Source organism: Balaenoptera ricei, chromosome 8 (genome assembly GCF_028023285.1).
Source record: "Balaenoptera ricei isolate mBalRic1 chromosome 8, mBalRic1.hap2, whole genome shotgun sequence".
In the NCBI taxonomy this organism is placed as follows: Eukaryota; Metazoa; Chordata; class Mammalia; order Artiodactyla; family Balaenopteridae; genus Balaenoptera; species Balaenoptera ricei.
In genome coordinates this window covers 87,359,735-87,378,536 of record NC_082646.1, presented here as the reverse complement: position 1 = coordinate 87,378,536, position 18,802 = coordinate 87,359,735, and the positions used below count along the sequence as shown (strand labels likewise).

General features: G+C 53.1%; 1 protein-coding gene and 2 long non-coding RNA genes across 19 annotated transcripts in view; 2 read left to right on the top strand and 1 right to left on the bottom strand.

Annotated features, from left to right (window-relative positions):
* The window catches only part of LOC132370737 (uncharacterized), a 49,412-nt gene extending 43,255 nt beyond the window's left edge, over positions 1–6,157 (bottom strand). For 7 of the 17 annotated variants that reach the window (XR_009504680.1, XR_009504695.1, XR_009504684.1 and 4 more), the window contains exon 1: positions 5,912–6,157. This is a non-coding gene — a long non-coding RNA (uncharacterized LOC132370737). The other 10 variants (XR_009504685.1, XR_009504692.1, XR_009504691.1 and 7 more) reach the window with 9 other exon arrangements.
* LOC132370738 (uncharacterized) lies at positions 4,284–6,321 on the top strand. The gene is made up of 3 exons (XR_009504696.1): positions 4,284–4,756; positions 5,640–5,774; positions 5,884–6,321. It is a non-coding gene; the product is annotated as an uncharacterized LOC132370738 (long non-coding RNA).
* Positions 6,322–12,092: 5,771 nt separating this feature from the next.
* The window catches only part of WT1 (WT1 transcription factor), a 42,816-nt gene continuing 36,106 nt past the window's right edge, over positions 12,093–18,802 (top strand). Inside the window, exons 1-3 of the mRNA XM_059931337.1 lie at positions 12,093–12,120; positions 12,733–12,855; positions 13,306–13,408. Coding sequence (XP_059787320.1) covers positions 12,834–12,855; positions 13,306–13,408 — 125 coding nt within the window. The 5' untranslated portion in view covers positions 12,093–12,120; positions 12,733–12,833. The remainder of the gene's footprint in view (positions 12,121–12,732; positions 12,856–13,305; positions 13,409–18,802) is intronic.

Genomic DNA, 18,802 nt, shown 5'->3' with positions numbered 1-18,802 from the left:
TCGACTGTAGGGTGGGATACTTACTAAACACATTAAAATGTGGCAGTGTGGGTTGAGGGCAGAATGAAGTGAGGGTAATACGTTGCTCCCATCCCCATCTCGCCTTAAGCCATTCTCAGACCAGCAGACCTCCTTGTTCCTTTACAGCAGTTACCACTATCTGAAAGCATCTGACTTGTTTCTTGTAGTTTGTCTGTCATTCCTACTGGAATGTAAGATCCATGGGAGCACGGCAGAGCCTGTCCCCACGCTGCTGTATTCTCGGTCCCTGCCACAGTGCCTGGCACATAGGACGTGCCAATGAATAGTTGCTGCACGGCGAATGAATGAATGGAAGTGAAAGGGTAAGGATGCCCCTGCTGGAAAAAAAGGGGGACTATTCCCTTTCTCTGGTTGACTCCTTGATTTAAAAAAAAGCTTCAGAGTAATCATTTCTAAGAGGCAAAAAAAAAAAAAAAAAAAAAAAAGCCCTGATTTGCCAAGATTTACGGAGAGCTGTAGTTATGAGCTATGCGAGCCATTGCTCCTGAAACATTTTATCTGATTTTTGTCTTCGTAAACCTCTGCTAGGAATTCTGGCAATTCCCCTTCCTCACTCCCCCAACCCCTCTTCTCCCAATCCACCTCTAGTGAATACACATCCTTCTCCTGACGACCAGCTGCATATCCGGGTTCACAGATGAAGGCCCAGGTGGCTCTTCATTAATGGCTCATCCGTTATCTGTATGAAAAGCCAGTGCTTTTCTGAGCAGAATTTTTTTTTTTTTGAAGCTAAATTGACCTTTGGAGAAAAAAAAAATGCATTCTATAGAAAGCAATGACTTTTGTTCTTTATTTATCTCTTCTTGCCTCATTCCTGTGCTTCCAGTCAAATATAGCCTTAAAAAAAACGGTTTACTGAATATTCCAAATGCAAACTGTTCAGATTTTTCCTTTCTGTCACACTTTTTGAGTACTACAATGCTAATAGGCTGCTCTAAAGAATATTCCCTTCCTGCCCTGCCACTGCCCCCATATTCCTAACTTAACATTTGGATATTTTTACAACATATATTCAGTTTGAAAGATAATACTGATACCTTGTTTTATATGAACATTTATACACCAGGACCCTGGCAAGGGACTGACTTCATTGGGATACTTTACGGCTTAATACATCTGAATGATTTATATCTCGTTTTGTCTAGGCATTTATGCTAATAAATTTAACAGATTCCCCAGTACTGCCTGGTCCTTCGTTTTCTTCAGGGGGTCAAAGTGAGAGGAAAATAAAGCAGCGTGTAACTAAAGAAAGAAGAAACTGGCACAACCGATTTAGAACACAAATAAAATTACAACACACATAACATCTCTGATTACAGTTAAGGTGGAGCAACCGTCAAAAAGAAAAAAAAAGTTTCTAGATCCAGATAGATTTCAGTAATTAAGCTGTTTCTCAAAGGCAGAATCACAAAAGTGACAATATTTAGCAAGCTAATTTACTGAGGAATGTTTTGGTCCTACATAATTAAATCCAACACTGAGGAAAAACTGACAACTATTAAACTGAGTGCACTCGGGAGAGGGAAAGGGGATAAGATAAAATCCAATCTATAAAATATATTCCATTATCTTTTATAGGTTTAAAAAACACAAAAGAAATACTTGGAAAGAATCTTCTAAGATGGGAAGATTTTAAGGTTGTGCGAGGATTTTTTTTTTTAACAGGTGCAGAATAAGTTCTTTTTTTTTTTTTTTTTCTCTCTTGGTTCTTTTTCCCATTTTTTTCTCCTGTTGTTTGCAAAGTTGAATCTGGGGTCAGTAGTTCTAATTGTAACCTCAGACTGGAATTCCAGATGGTGCGCTCAGGAGTGGAAGCAACTCTCAGCTCATCAATTTCATGGGCCTGCGTATCTGCTCTGGCCACAGCCCGGCCTCCATCCCCACTGTGGCATTAATGCAGAACAAATTGAGACATATCCTCTATATAATTAGTTCCAGAATTTAAAAAGATTTACGGTATAATAATAGTGGCAGCGCTGCGCAGTCCTTTCTTTGGGGACTCTCTCGGAGCTCGGGGACCATCTCGCGGTGGCATCAGAACAGACGGGTAACCCTGACCGCTCTAGGCACTGCGAGCTGGGGGAAAGGGGGAGTTTTGCTCTGCGCACCTGGTAGTGCGCACCGGTCCTGGCCCCCAAACCAACTGAGTTTGAACCGTAGATGGGTGATTGGCCAAAAAGTAGAGTTAATTTTCAAACGAACAGAGGAAGCCTGGGGTAGACTATACCAAAAGCTCTTCTCTTACTTTTTTTTTTTTTTTTTTTTTAATTTAGATAAATGAAGCTGGGATTTCTACCGCCTGCGCGGGGATGGAAACCAGCCTAAGCGGCTGCCCAGCAGCCCGAGGTAGGCAGAATGCTAAGAGCTGGAGTCGGCGGGGAGGAGAGGAGCAGCGGTCGGGAGCGTGGAGCTCGGACACTGGCCTCTGCGCGAGGCGCTAATCGAGCGCTGGTTCCTCCCGGGCGGCCCACCACTCCTTTTCGCTGTCTACGGCCCCGGGCGCGGGCAGGCGGCCCCAGCCCTTGACAGATCGCAGCGCTACGGTGTGTTTATTCAGTTGTCGGCGCCCGCGGGGTGACACCCGGAGCGCGGCTCGGGAGTACGCGCTGGTCCCTGGGGCCGCGGCTGCAGGGCCGGGCTGGGCTCTTGGTCAGATGCAGTTGACGGCGCCGGGGTCAAAGTGGGGGGCGGGGGGGTAGAGGACCTCACTGCCCCCTCCCACTCAGCATCCATTTTTAAAGCTTGCAATAATTAAGCCCCTTCCAGGCCAGGATGAACTTTACCAGTGATACAAAGCCACATGGGTTTTTAGCGTCTCTCCTCCTCCTTCTTTCCTTTACTCTCCATTCCATTAGCTCTAAAGAAGCAGAGGAGTGGTGGGTTAAGCCCAGAGAGAGAGACCAGGGTTTCAGCTCGGTTTTGCCACTAATTTGTTACGTGTCCTTGAACAATAGTAACAAAAATTGTAACGTTTATTGAGGGCATAGGCCAACACTCTCTTCCGTCGAATCCTCAGGACCCCTTGAGGTGGGTACTAATATCCCATTATTCCATGTGACCAATAAGGAAACTGAGACTCACAGCGGCTGCGGAGCTCGTCTATGGTTGCACAGCTGCTGGTTACCTGGTGGAGCTGAGATTCCTTTTTCTGGCCACCAATCTCTTGCTCTTAACCACTGCACTCCACATCTGCCTTTCCTCCCTCTGCCTGGGCCTCAGTTTCCTTTTCTGTAGAACGAGGAGTTTAATTTCCAGCTCTGCCAATCGGCGATTCAGACCACATCCTCTTCCACAGGTCTCAGTGCTATCGGGGGTGGGAAGGTGATTGAGAGAAAGGAGAGGCCAGTTCTCCGCAGCCCTCAGATCCCTGGGACCTTGGGCCGGTCTCGAGCCACAGGAGGTGCAGCAGAGCGCGCTCTACCTGCTGGGGCGGGCGGAGGTTGGACCTTCTTCCCGGCCAGACTGTCTCCCCCTCTGCCCAGCTCAGGGCGCTGAGGCCAGCAGAGCGGGCGCGTCCGCCTGGGTAACTGCAGAGCTCCCGCGGAGAACGTCACCTAGTGGAGGGACAAGTGGGGAGCGTAGGGCACCCCGTGAGCGCAGCAGTGTGCGGGTTTCCCAGGGTTGGTCCTGGGGCGCCTGGGCTCCCGGGCGTGGGCACGGGCTAGGGGCGTTCAAAGACCTCGTCTCGGGTGAGGCCCTCTGGCTGCGGCTTCGGACGCGCAGCACTTACTTCTCTGCCCTGAGGGTTGCAGGGAACTCCTCCCACCGCTTTGGACTACAAGGTCTGGGAGAGGGGGTACCCCAGGGTTGAAATGGGGATCTCACCACTGCTCTTCCCTCCCTGAAGAGGTCTCAGGCGACAAATGGCGGGCGAGAGAGGAGTTCTAAATTTGCTAGCCCCCTCCTTTCCTCTCACCCCACCCCCAGGCAAAAAAAAACCAAAAAAAAATTTTTTTTTTAACTCAGAGAGTTAAGCGCCCTTCCTCTATCTGGGATTCAAAACCGCAAAAGCTCACAATCAAGCCACCTTCCTCCAAATACCCCCCCCCCAAAAATTGCAAAGAAGGATAAAAAAAGAAACAATCTCAACCTTTTTCACTTAGAAGTGGAAATCCCGGGCTTTCATAAAGGGCTCGCCTTTCCTCGTAGCGCTTGAGTGAGTCCTAGTTAAGAAAAACGACTTCTAAGTAGAAATAAAAGTGAAGGGTGTGAGACAGTGGTCTGGGGCGTCCTAGGGACAACTTGGCCTGAGAAGTTTTATCTCGCGAGGCCTTTCTCCACCCAAAATACGAAAAGCGCCTGTCCTCTGCCCAGCCCTGGAGTCCCGCGCAGGTTTAGAGATGGGACATGCGGGCGAGGAGTGGGCGGCCCACAGGGAGTGTAGGGGAGAAGGAGCTGGCCTCGAGAGCCTTTTCACTTATTTTTTTAAAAAGAAAGAAAAAGTTTCTGACTGAAGACTTCGCAAAGTCAGGCACCAAAGTAGCGCGGAGAAGTGTCCACCACCGCGAAAAGCGGTCCGGCGATCAAACGGGTAGCGCCTGTTCTTGACCTTTGCCCTCACGGTTTCCTGCGCCTCCAAGACAAGCGACCCCAACAGGAGGGAACTGCGCTTAGCGTGTAGATCTTGAGCTGGCACACGCTTCGGGTCCGCAGCGAGAACTCCTGGCTACCGTTTACTTAGTGGGAATTAACTAAAACCAACGCGTAAGAAATTGTGAGTAAATCAAGGCTTTAAAACTCCCGGCTTCTCTATAAAACTGCAACTACCTTGATTGTTGCTTCACATGGGCTTGGCTGAAAAGCTTCGGGCCCCATCCCCGGCCAGCCTCGTGTCAGAGGCCAGGCGGCAACAGGCCGCTTCCCGCCCGGCGCTCCTGGCAGTCCCAGGCTGCGCCGTCGCCGCTGCCTCCTGGGCGTTTCCACGCGCCCCTGAAGCGCACTCCCATTCAGGTTCCCGGCGCTTCTAGCCTAGGGTCTGTTTCCCGATAGAAGCCGACTCTTTTGGAAGAACCAAAAGAAAGAAAACAAAACAAAACCTCAAGCACCTGCTCTGGGGCGCGGGGCTCCCAAAGAATGATTAGGTGGAGGGAGGAATCTGATTTGGCCATGCCAGGCGCTGGGAGCTCTGAACAGTAAGAACCCTGCCTTGGACCTTGGGTCGCTGGAGGCTCTCTTCCGTCCGCGTACCCTGGCTTTCGCCTCCTGATCAGTCACTACGCATGCAGAATGGTACTCCCGACTGGAGTGAGCGGAGGCAGAGCTCAGCAGGAGCGGCTCCAAGAGCCAACCTCGCCCCAAGGACTTCGTATCTAAACCTTCCCCACCCCCTAACCTCCAAACTCGGCGCCTGGATTCTCCGACCGGAATCTGGGCATTTCCCTGAGGGTTTTCTTCCCTCCCAAACTAGCCGCCGTTTTGTTTTCCCGGTTTCCCCGTAGAAGAGTTAGGTACTCCTCACTAGAAAGGGAGATTAAGTGCCGCTGACACCGTTTTTAGGTAGGCGACAACCGCCCTTCTCTGGGCGCAAACCTCACCATGTCGCCAACTACCAGACGGTGGATATACGCCCCGTTTATCACAAATGATGCAACCTCCAGGTGACCCACGTTCGCCTGAGTCTGGCCTCTGGAATCCACAAAAAGCCACCCCGCTCCCCAGTGACCCCAAGATTATGACCACCAGTCCAGTCTGACGGCTCTAGAAGGAAGAGCCGCCGCCTCTTTTGAAGTCCGGTAAAGTTCTCTGCGTTATCCTGAAGTTCCCGCCCTCGTGGAGCCCCCTGCCCCTCCCTCCAACCCGCCCTCCCTGATTAACAACCCCTTCCCTACCCCCATCACACAGGGATGCAGAGGGGACATTCAGTGCTCACCTGGAGAGGCTCGCCAGTACCCCAAGGCGCCCACACTCGCGAAGGCCGAGAAGGGGAGGTGGGGGGAGGATTGTGTCCCACAGGCCTGCGGAGAGCGCGTGGCGGGTAGGAGAGGAGGGTGTCTCCGAGAGGGACGCTCCCTCGGGCCCGCCCCCCACCCCCACTGCGAGGACGCCCCCAAGGAGTCGCGCGCTCTGCCTAATCTGCTAGGGCTGCGGTGTGAATGGAGCCGCCGAGACTGCTGACTCCTCCTCCTCCCCCGCCGCCGGCCCCTCTTATTTGAGCTTTGGGAAGCTGGGGGTAGCCAGGCAGCTGGGGTAAGGAGTTCAAGGCAGCGCCCACACCCGGGGGCTCTCCGAAACTCGACCGCCTATCCGCTCCCCCCTTCCCGCCCTCCCTCCCACTCATTCACCCACCCACCCACCCATAGCCGGGACTGCAGCCCAGGAGCCGGGGCCCCGCCGCCTCCTCGCCGCGATCCTGGACTTACCCCTGCCGCAAGAGCCGGCATCCACGTGTGCCCCGGAGCCAGCGTCTTCGCACACGCTCCGCTCCGGGCCTGGGTGCCTTCAGCAGACCGAGCAGCCGGGGATCCGGGGCCCGGAAGGCATCTGGGCCAAGTTAGGCGCGGCGGAATCGAGCGCCGAGCGTCTGCAAAGCCGGTGGGGCCGCGGAGCGTCCGGGGCTGAGCCACAGCAAATGGGCTCCGACGTGCGGGACCTGAACGCGCTGCTGCCGGCGGTACCCTCGCTGGGTGGCGGCGGCGGTTGCGCCCTGCCCGTGAGCGGCGCGGCGCAGTGGGCGCCGGTGCTGGACTTTGCGCCCCCGGGCGCCTCGGCTTACAGTTCCTTGGGCGGTCCTGCGCCGCCGCCTGCTCCGCCGCCACCACCGCCGCCGCCGCCGCCTCACTCCTTCATCAAACAGGAGCCGAGCTGGGGTGGCGCGGAGCCGCACGAGGAGCAGTGCTTGAGCGCCTTCACCGTCCACTTCTCGGGCCAGTTCACCGGTACGGCTGGAGCCTGTCGCTACGGACCCTTCGGTCCTCCTCCGCCCAGCCAGGCGTCGTCCGGCCAGGCCAGGATGTTCCCCAACGCGCCCTACCTGCCTAGCTGCCTCGAGAGCCAGCCCGCTATTCGCAACCAGGGTAAGCAGACTGGGGAGCGCCCCCTACACGCGGGGCGGTGGCGACTGGGCTGTGGCTGCGCGCGGGCACTCCCCTGTTCTACCCCTTACCTGACCACAGCTCTTACTCGGCCGCCTCCCCAAGGACTGTGAGGGTAGAGGAAGCAGCAGCTGGGGGAGAGGAGGGCAAGGAGAGGGAGTCCAGGGCATGGCCCCCTGACATCCTCCAGAGCGGGGAACCGGACTCTTCGCATGAGCCGGGAGGTCATCTGGGGCCCCTCGGACCTCGGGAGATTCTAAGACTATTCCCCGTGGGAGTGGGAAGCGGGAACCGGTGCAATGCCTGGCTCTGCCTCGGGAAGAGGTTTTGTCGCTCAAGGCACCACCAAACTGTCGCCAGGCACTGGACTTTTTAGACCCTGGATTCAGAGTGGGACCAGCGCAGGGTGAGCAGCCTTTGCTGCCTCCGCCACGCCAAAATGTCCAGGAGCCACTCTAGACCTAAGGGAGGCACAGTAAGCACCTTGGAGCACTAGAATGAGTAAATGAATGAGCTAGAGACAATAGTGGCTTTCCTGGACCCGTGTCCGTGTTCGCCTATGGCTCCAGCGCATGGTAGTGTATAAGTGGATCTCTCCTGGGTTCCAGCTCAGGTGGCGGCCACGCGGGCTCCAGGGCTGGAAGAGAACCCCGTTTATCTGATTCCAATCTCTGCGGGACCGGGTCCTACCACAGGCGGTGGAATGAGGCCCGAGCGTCGGCCTTACTTCCAGCCCGTCTCTGGCGCCTCCTCGTCGTTGAACACGGGGCTTAGCTGGAGAAAGATTTTTGCAAGACTTGGAGGTTAGAACAAGGACAGGTTTATTTTCCGTTTTCAGTCATTGTACATCGAGGGACACAGCTGGTGGTTTTCTCATCCCGCGCCGGCACCCTCTCACTTCTTTTTCTCAGGGACCAGTGCGGAACCAATCACGCCGAACCTTTGTATTTTGATTTCTAAGTTTATTCTAATTAGACTTCTGCGCTGTTGTGAACCTAAACCAATTCGAGTTGATTCGATATTGTAGGAAATGCTTTAAAAAAGGGGTGGATGCTTTTCCTAGAGCAAAAATTCCCTCGGGCCTAGGGACTGGGATGTTTCTAGAATGCGTGGGCTAGGAGGAGTAGAGTGTGTACTGTATGCAGGAGGTGCTGCGGCTCCCAAGGCTCAGAAGGGCCCTGTTCTTCCCGCCTTCGCACGCACGTTGTAAAACCGTATTTCCAGGCTGTTCGTATCTTAGCCCAGCCCGGAACACCTGGCCCACTAGAAGCCCTGGCGAAACCGAAACCGCCCTCCTCCTCTCTTCGTTTGGGGAACCTGGGATCCATGTTCTGTGGAAGAACCTCAAGCCCACCCGTGGGGTCCCTCCACTCTAGGTCCTTCCTAAAGGAAATTAGTGTTTCAGACTCAAGGAGTATTGAAACAGCTCAGTGACTATTACAGATTCTTTTCCTCTGATCGTACCACCTCTAATTAGCAGGCTGATGTTACCTCTGGCAAATCTCCAGGTCTCAGTTTCCCCATCTGTAAGAGGAGAGCCAAGATGGGCAACCTGGTGTTTGGCTCAGGTTTGAAGTTCTATGCCACACAAGCGGAAGTCCGACCCCCCCCCCAAGGGGTTCTAAACACAGAAGGCAGCAGCCACGTAAACTTGGTTGGACCAGAAACGGCAAGACTGGCAGGCAGGTGTGTGACGTGAGTGAGTCTCTGTGTGGATGTGTGCTATGTGAAGACACCTGAGAAGCTATTTGATCTAAGTACCCCCTGTGCAAAATACTACCATTATCATTTATTTGAAACCATCTAGGTTCTGTCGGGGTTTTGGAACCTGGACTCTGCGGCTTTGGTTGGATCCCTGGGTCCATCCTTCTACAGGGTGGTCTGCTGCCCAGAATTTCATCAACTCAGCCTCAGGAGTGAGACTGTGGGCTTCCTAGCCAGTGGGCACTATGCTTAAAGGAAAAATCCCAATTCCTTTCTAGAGGATAGGCCCAGGATGTTAAAGAGAAAAAGGGCTTGGGAGCTGGAGACCAACTAGCAGGTAAAGGAATCCCCCCTCCCCATCCTGGGAAATAGCCCAGTAGAGAGGCGGCCCCAGATCCAGGCCACAGCCTGTAAGCCGGTTCCTGTCTTCTTCGGGCTTAGGTTTTCTCTTGTAATCAAAACGTAAAGGGATCACACTTGACCAGTCCTTGGGACTCAGTCAGCAGCTGGGAGCTGGGGTCGGATGTCAGAAGCCACTTGTGCCTCAGCCCTGGCATTGGCAACCAGAGTGGGCCCTGGGGCCCTGAGATTTCAGATTTATTCTCTCGATTTCTGGGCTTCCTGCAGCTCTCCCAGCAATGTAGAGTCTTGGTAGGAGGCTTAACCAGCGGAAAGCAAGGGCATCAATTCCTTCCCCAAAGTGTGGGAATGGCCATCAGCAGGCCGAGGCAGAGAGGAATGAAGCTTCTGGCTCCCTGTCCCCAGGCAGGGCAACCTAGCGATGGCCCAGGGGTGGGGACAATTGCTGGCACTCTTGTACCTCCCCCCACCCCAAGGTATCACACCTCGTTTTTTTCCAATTGCTTAAATATTATAGCTGGTATTCTAATCTTGCTTCTAAATATTAATTCAGGAAACATTTATTGAGCACCTACTCTGTGCCAGGCACTGGGGATTGAATGTTAAGACAATTAAAGTGCCTCAACCTTTGCAGGAAGCTCACAGCCTGACACTGGAGGAGCCCCTTATATTTGGATGAGGAAATCTAGGCTCTAAGAGATAATGTGTGCAGGAGATCTCTCTGTGGCAGAACTTGGACTCAAACCCAGACCATTCTAGGTTATTTCTACCTCCTTTCCCAGGGATCTTGACCCCGCTGTTGAGATGGATTTTCTCTTCCCTGCTGGATGGGCACCCAACCCACTGTAGTCTGTGTGAGAGGTGGGGAATTTGCCGGGGCAGAAGAAGGGCGAGGACTTCGATAGCCCTAGACTAAGTGCGGGGGTTTGGGAAGGGAAGACAAAGACTGCTTGACAGTGTGCGCGATTCCCCCAGCCCCGCTGGCGCGCAGAACCCTTTACCTACAGGAGGCCTTGTTATCACCAGGCCACCCTAGTGTCACGTGGGGACACCAGCTCAGCCCTAGGGCCAAGGGCGCCCCCCTCAGGTCGCATTGGAGAGGGTATTTCGTTGCGGGACAAATTTCCCCGTATGCTGCCGAAGCTGCGGAGTCATGATTTTCAGCCTTGGGACCACCTTCCTGACAGAGCCTGTTGTCCACTCCATCCCTCAGCTCCCGCGGGGCCTGGCTCGGCCAAGCGGTTCCCGGGCTCCTCCGCTGCGGCAGGCGGGGGAGAGAGGCGCACAGCGTGTCTCGCCTCTCCCCGCGGTCAAGGTTGCACTCCCTTCCCCGGCCGAGACTAATCGTGGGAAAGGCGCTACCTTGGCCCCTCGAGCCTCTCCCTCTAAGGCCTGTACAAGGAGCCTTTGAACATGCTGCCCCTTTCTGCCGGCAGCTGTCCCTCCCCCCGGCCTCCGCCCCAGCGCTCTCCGCGCCTGGCTCAGCGCTAGGCCCCGGGACAGCACGCTCTGATCAGTTCCGCATCCGATAAGTTTCTAATTTAAAGAGCCCTCCCTCCTCTCTGAGGGCCCTTTCACCGATGCCCATCCCCTCTCCGGGGAGGGGGACTGCGAGAGGGGGTTGGAGGCCAGCCTCTGCCCAGCGGTCCGGTGTCCGGTCTGGGACGGGTCCTTGGGAGCCTCGCGGGGCGCGGAGGCGACGCGGCCGGCGCAGGATCTGCAGCCCGCAACCCGTGGCCCTAGCCGTGCACCGAAGGTTGCGGAGCCCGCCTCCGAGGACAGCACGGTGCCCGGGCCACTGCCTTCTCATCGGCTCAAGAATGGAGAAGGGTTCGTCTAGAGACAACTTCTTTATTGCTTCTGTTTCTCCTCTTTATTTAAAAAATGGTCTTTGAAAATTCGGCCTTCCCTCTGCAAAACTGGGTGCTTGGAGCCAAATTTCGTTTGTCAGCGGACTGGTAGGCCTTAAACACAGTCTGGCCTCCGCTCCCAAAATGAAGTGTCTGGAAGCCCAAGCGTGCTCACCCACTCCTGACAGCTAACGGGGCGGGGGTTATCTTTACCCACTTAGCAGGCCAGAAATGGAGGCCTCTGGGGTCATGTAAATTATAAAAGCTGGTGGCTTCTTAAGTTGTCAACCTGTGGCGCCAATTGGTGCGTGAGACTTGGACTGCCCTGTACAATCCGGTAATGAAGACCTGTTCAAACCCTCCCTCCCACACTGACACACCACATTCCCCGAAGTGGACTGTAGAAGGTCGGTTTTTGTTTTTGTTCTGGGGATGTGTATTTGAAAGATGTGGGTAATGGCCACCTTTCACTGTTCAATCTAAGTCTTCACTGGACACTTGTAGAGCCTTGACCATGTCTGGGGCAAGAGTGGGGGAATGGGGTTCATTTGACTCATCCCACTCCCAAGAATTGAGCGGGGTTTGGAGACTCAGCTCAGTGCCCAGAGGCGGGGCCGAGGGTGGGGGGGACTGGGTCCGGCCCAGTGGCCCTGCAGGGAGCCGATGTGAGCGTCTGGACCAATCTGATTCGTCACTTGGTCAGGACCTCAGGCCAGAGACTACGGAGCCTGCGCATCGGAAGGGACCCCACCATTGGGTTCAGGGCTCAGAACTGATCTTTATCTTAGCTGGAGGATGCTTTTTCCCCAGAGGCAGCTACAGTTTTGCAGAAGCTAGTGCGGTAAATGTTTAAAGTAATTTAGTGACAATAGTCACAGAAGGAGACTACGTTTTTCAACCAACACGTTTTTTTTTTTTTTTCTTCCCTCACTTTCGGAGAGCTGGGGAAGAATACGGGCGGTATTGCCTTCGGTTTCTCGGCAGGGAAACTGAGGCAGAGGACCAGTGCATACCATGGAGGGAAAGGGAGGTACAGTCTCAGGCACACTCTGAAACAAACAGGCTTCCCGGACTGGTGCGCGAGGAAGTCCGCCCCGGCAGTGGTGGTCACAGTCCGACCCGCTGGGCGCGAGGTGGGTCCGAGGTAGGAAGGAGGAGGGCGCAGGGTCGAGGCCCATGGGCCCAACTTGAAAGGCCCCTTCTTTTTCCCCCTCACCAGCTTTCCCGAGGGCCTTGGGTGTCAATGGTGTCGGGTCGCGCAGCCTCAGACAGATAACATTACTCTGTAATTACTCTCCCCATTTAAAGCCCATGCCGTTTAACTGGCCCCGAGTAATTAATGAAAGTTGGTGCGCGGGCCTCTGATTTACGGCTGCGAGTCAGCGCCGGGTCAGGCGAGCAGATTCATTTCGGTCGCCCGCGCTGCCCTGTTTTGGGGGGAGAACAACTTTCTCCGCCGAGCGGTTGGCGGCTTTCATACTTGCGAGGTGTGCAGAAGCGGCGGACGCCCTGAAAGACAAGGGCGTAAATAAATTGGGAAATGGTGGGGAGGCCTGGGCTTTACTCGGGAAAGGACGGGGAGCCTGTCGCGAGGTCACATTGGGCCCGGCTTCCCGCCGCAAGCCCTGGGGGCTGAGGGAGCGGGATCCGAATGCGGGGCTGGGCGCTCCTCGCCCGGGTGCTGGTTCAGACACACGGTCCCTGACTCTCCGCCGACGCTGTTTCTCTCTCGGCCGCGCCCGCAGGATACAGCACGGTCACCTTCGACGGGACGCCCAGCTACGGTCACACGCCCTCACACCACGCGGCTCAGTTCCCCAATCACTCCTTCAAGCACGAGGACCCCATGGGCCAGCAGGGCTCGCTGGGTAAGCGGAGGGAATGATGTGGGGTCTTTCTCCCCTTCTTCCATGCTACCCCTCCCTCCCCAGGAATTTCCAGCACACAGCAAATTGGGGAAGGGAGGAGAGGATAGCTAAAAGAATTTTAGAAATAATTAGCCTAATCTCACTCAAAAGAAAAGATTGTTTCCCCCCACCCCAAGTATGTTAACTCCGCTCAGCCGAGACTGCGAATGTCCAGAGGGCCTTTTCGGTGCTCTGTGCCGTGACTGCTAAGGGAATGTGAAGTGAGAGGCTTAGCTCGCTGTGACCTGTAGGCCGTCTCTCTGCACGGCCCCGGCATCCAGGCCCCAGTGCCCCCAGCGCAGCCTGGGAGCCCAGCTCAGGACGCTCTGCCCCAGCCCTTGCCCGCAGCCTCGCACCCCCGCACCCCCAGCCCTTGGTGTGCTCTCACCCCGCTCTCCTGGCTCTCTGCAGGTGAACAGCAGTACTCCGTGCCGCCCCCAGTCTACGGCTGCCACACGCCCACCGACAGCTGCACAGGCAGCCAGGCCCTGCTGCTGAGGACGCCCTACAGCAGGTAGGAAGGCGCTCGGCACCACATCTGGGTCCACGCGACCTCGGAGGGGGCGCTCGAGCCAGCGAGCACGGGAACGTCCGACGCGGGGCAGCCCGGATGCGGCCGTGCAGGGTCCTGGAGGCAAAGTACGCCTTTAGCCCACTCGTCTCCATAAAGCAAATGAAAGCCTCTCTCCTGGCTCCCATTTGAAAGAAGTAGCTTTCCCTGTCTCCCGGTGTTCTTACTTTGTGTGTGTACGTTGGTTTTTGGTTTTGGCCGCGCCGCGCGGTATGCGCGATCTTAGCTCCGCGACTAGGGCTCGAACCCGCGCCCCCTGCAGTGGCAGCGCGGAGTCTTAATCACTGGACCGCCAGGGAAGTCCCCCCAGTGTTCTTACTTTGAATATAAATGAGGGCGATTACTGTTTGGAGATGAAGAAGGAAGAGCGGCGCTTTGAGGAGTTTTTTTTAAAAGGGCTCTTTGCTGGGAGGACTTCAGCTTCCTCGAGATCAAAGATTAAACACGGGGTCCACTCCCACTCGGTTCTTCTCACTCCTCAAGCCCCTCCTCGCGCACTGGCCACACCCGCCAGCCTTCTCTGGGACGAATTCGAGGGCGCGTACACTCGGGCCACAACCTTCTCCCCACTCCTGTCCCCCAGAGTCTCGGGCTGCGGCACCACTCTGTGGGCGTCGTCCCCAGCGCCCAGCTACCCCGGACTGTGTGCGGGACTGTGGTCGGGCGGCAGCGGTACCTGCTGGGAGACCGCTCCAGCCCGCGCCCGCCCTTCTTCCTGTTCCCTTGAGGCCGAAGACCAGCTTCTTTTCCTTGCAGACTCTTTTCCAGCTCCTCGTGCCTTCTCTAGGCTCTTGCTCCACCCTCCACCTTCTCTCCCCCAAATTTACTCTTCAACTTTGGGTGAACTTGGCCGGCATCCCGCGTCACCGATAGGGTTGCCTAGTAACTATACCGGCCGGAGCTGGGCGGGAAGGTGGGGCGGAGGGAGGGAAGTGGCAGATCGCGGCCTTGGATGCCGGGGATTGGGCGCGCATTACCTCATATTCCATCCCTACCCCCCACCCGGTGCTGCGGGGATCCTGATACCGACTGCCCCAGACTCATCTCCATCCTCCCTCCCCTCTGTTGGAAGACCCGGGGCTGACGTCAAGGGAAGGAGGTAGTGAGGTAATAAAGGAAGGAAAAGCGCCTGCCCTGGGAGATTGGTGGAAGGAATGGCCGCGCCTGGGGGACCTCCAGTCCCACAGGTGGAGGAGGGGAAGGAGTGTTCGCTCTTGAGCCCGCAGGCGGCTCATGCCAATGTTCCGACGTGTTTATGAAACCGAGCCTAGGACTGGTCTGATTCTCCCATCCCGGGGAGGGACAGGGTCGAGCCCGAGCCCGTCTACTTCTGTACGCCTACGGTACACAGATTTTGGAAACCTTTCCTTTTGATCGGGAAATCCGGCATATCTAATCTGATCTTGTATTCAAGATAACTTTTTTTCCTCCCTGCTCCCCCCGCCTTTTTTTTTAAAAAATAATTTTAGAGAGGGGGTGGGGAAAGGCATGCATTTTGCCCAGATAGAGGTATTGAATGGTCACAGCTTCTCACCCTCCTTTTCTCCCTCTCTAGTTAGAACCCAGTTCTGTTCTTTGGCACCTCAGACCCAGTGATCTGTCCCGAGCAACCATCTTTGAACCTTCCCTTGGTGGGTCAACTCACTGGAATGGGTACAGGATCTGAAATCTCTGTTATGAACCCCCTCTCCAAGCAAAACTGAGATGGTGGGGTCGTTGCCCTCCTTTTTAAGGAGCTGCTCCTGCCCATTGCCAGAGCAGCATTGCTCTTATTCTAGCCACTGGGGGTACAGTTGGAATGGCTCCCAGTGGGATGACTTTGACCCAGTCATTCTTCCTTGGCTCCTGGTTGATGCCTCACCCCAAGCAGAGAGGAAGACCTTGATGCTAGAATGGGTGCTATTTAGATGGGTTCGGATACCTCCTTGGAGGTTGGGGAGTGGGAGGCTTTGGAGTCTGGTTCAGTAGTGACACAGTTACACACATTTCTTACTCTCCCCTCTTCAAGCCTAGATCCACCTTGTGGGTCCCTACGAAGGGACTGAACAGCCTAGAAATGAGTAGGGGATAAAGTGATCACAACTTCTGTCTTAACAACATTTCTCCAAACTGAGTCCCTGTGGTGGATTTTGACTTAGGACTGAATTAATGGTTGCTATGGAAGCAGGAAAAGTCACTTGGATTGCATTTTATACATAAAAATTTCACATTTTCTAATCCATCTTCTAACTGGCCACTGTATAAAGCAGTTTTGTCAGGTTCATCTTTCAGAGATATTTGCTTATCCCTTTCTTCTTTCTACATAATTGGAACTTCTTTGCTCATTTTTATATGAATGTCATAAAAATACCATTTTCTCTTGTTACAGAAAAAATCTCTAAGTAATATCTCCTGAAAAAGAATTTGTGACCCCGTAGGAAAAGTTTGCTTCCTTGAAGTTTGTGCTGACTGAGTCTTTGAAGCTCCATCCACTCTAAATTGACAGCATTTCTAATCACTTTTCAAAGATCAGGTACTTCCCCTGCAGTAATGATGGATGGACATTTGTAAGGATGTTTTAAAATTGGATCTGTGCATCAACGTTACTACCATTACGGTTATGTCATTTCCTTCTTTCCTACTCCTAAAAATGTTTGAAGGATATTTAAATGCTTTTGTGAACACAGTGTTTGAAAAAGCATAGGAAGTACGACTAAACTTTAATCACTTAATGGCTAAAGTTTTAGATTTTAGATATTCAGTGGTTCTTCTGATCCCTGGCTTTGTTCCCTTTTCTGTCTAAAATTGGGACCTCCTGGGAAAGGCTTGCTTGTATTTTGTTTGACTTGTTGCACTTGACCCCCTAAGGCAGCCTGCCCAGCTTCTTTGCCCTGCCCTTCCAAAGCTTCTGTCTCCCCATTCTTGGATTTAGTCTCCCTTCCCACATGACCTAAAGGTAATGGTACATACACTGACATTAAATAAGCACTGCACAATGTGAATTTGCTTTGAGGAAATTCTCAAAATTCTCTGCCTATTCTGAGAGAACTGTGAAGTGATTCTCTCCTCTCTTTCAGGTTACAGATCTGAGGAGTTACAGCTATACACAGATGTGATCAGTAGTGAATAGAAAGTGACACCCCAATCAACTTATGCGAAGTGTTAGGAGACAGTTTTCTCCATACTCTCTCCCCACCGTATTGAGAGTGGGTAGAATCTTGTCTAAAGGTCACTAAGGATTCTGGAACAGATTTCAGCCCTTCTGGAGCCCAGCGATCATAGCCCTCATTACGTAATCACTAGGCTTTACTGCATATTTTGTGCTGCTGGGCACTGCACTGTGTGCTGCACTCAGTTTACTCATTTAGTTCTTCTGATTACCTACGAGGTTGGTACGGTAATCCGCACTCTACTGCAGAGGAGATAGGTTCAGAGACTCCAGGTAACTTGCTCAAGTTGCACAGCGAGTGAGAATCAGAACCAGGATTTGATTCTTAGTCTCTCTGCCTTCAAAGCTCATGTGTGCTCTGAATCGCTGAGGGATTCCAAGCCACTTGGTGTCCTCCACCTGGAATATTCCCCTTATACAGTCTGTGCCAGCACCTTTGCTAATAAATAATAAGAGCAGATGCTTATATAAACTTACTACTTACAGAAACCATTCTGAGCACTTCACAGGTATTGACTTATTTACATTTAATCTGAAACTCTTTGAGGTAGGCAATAGGTTATCACCCCCATTTTACAGAGGAGGAAACTGAAGCCCTTGGAGGGGAATTTGCCCAGTGTGACACAGTAAGGGACAGAGCAAGTGTGAGGCTCCAGAATCCATCTTCCCACCCTCTGCACCCTGCTGCCTCTCCTGATGGTTAAGTGCCATTTCTTTCCAAACGTGGCATCTGCCTTAGGTCTTGCTAGAGGAAGGTCTTTATTCCTCACATTTGTGAAAGAAACCCCGTTATCCATTAGTTTTACCCATAGTTTTCAATTGAAATCGCTCAGTGGATCAGAGGCAGTATTTTCATTGGTGAGTATTGTAGGAGCCAACGTGAGCTGTCTCCTGAAGTCTTAACTCACAAAGCAGCTGTCTTTCAAGCTCCAGACTCCTCCAGCTTTCCCTTTACCGCTCAGTGGGCGTGAACTACTGAAGTTCAGTCCAGGCTCCTAAAGAAACAGGCAGAAATGGCAGAGACCTTTCTCCCTTCCATCCAGACCCAGGGGGAGCGACAGCTTCCAGGGCCACCCTGGTCTGTGCTTGCCCAGAGGTAAGTTCCCAGGGCAGGGGGGACCCCGTGCTACCCTGAGGGGAAAACGTAGTGAAGTCCAACCACACCAAGCACAGTTTTCCCCTGATTTTGACCTAGAGCAGGCAGCTAGCTGGGCCTTCCCCGCTCACTTCCCTTGAATCCTTTTCCACAAGTCCCCCTCTCTCCCTCAGCTTGCTGAGCTCCTTGGAGCCCACAATCCCTGACCATGCCCATTTCACAGGTTGATTCTCACAGCTACCTTGAAAAGGAGTTCTGTGCCCTGTGTTTGAAAAATATTCCCACGCACACTTTTTTTTTAGACATTCTAGTTTCCTTTTCTTTTTGCACTCTTATTAGGTTTACATATTCATTTTTAGCAACTGTGCTACCAATTTAAATGAGAATGCATGTTTCCTTTGGCCCCCTAGCAGGTAAAACTATTCCAATTTAGAAGCAGTAATTGCTAATTTGAATATTTGTAATTGAATGTTGACAATTCAATCCAATGATGAAGTTGACAGCGGAGCCTGTTACTGGTAGACTGTCATGTGAGAGAAGCTTCCTTAGCAGCCATAGAGCTTCTGGGGAATCCGGTCAGTGGGAAGTACATGATCTACCATTTAGGTTAGCCTTCAATGTAGAATTAAATCCGAGGACATCTGTCACCGAAGAAATAAAATCATAATTAATAATGCCTCTTCTTACGTGTCGTCTACAAACACTTTACATGGTGTACAAGTTTCGTTTAAGACGATACTGATATTTGTTTCCCATATAGGTAGGCATGAAGGCAGAAAGTCTGAAATGGTTTCCAGGGTGGTGGGCAGTGTTATCAAAGCCAAAGAAAGGCTTGGAATTGGACTTGTCTCCAGGGAGTGGGAAAAATCTAGTTTCAATTATTCCTGCAACATTTGTGCTGACCAAGTGTTTATTAATAGAAGTTGAATCCCTAGTGGGTTTTTCTTTGGTTAACTGGTGAGCTAGAGAGAAATTACAATACCAAGAGATGGACTGTAAAATGATTATTCACCATGGCCTGCTGAGCAGAAATTTCTGAACAGGCAGCCTCTGTGGCGCCTTGGAGGGAAGAACGCAGGAAAAAGTCTGCGTG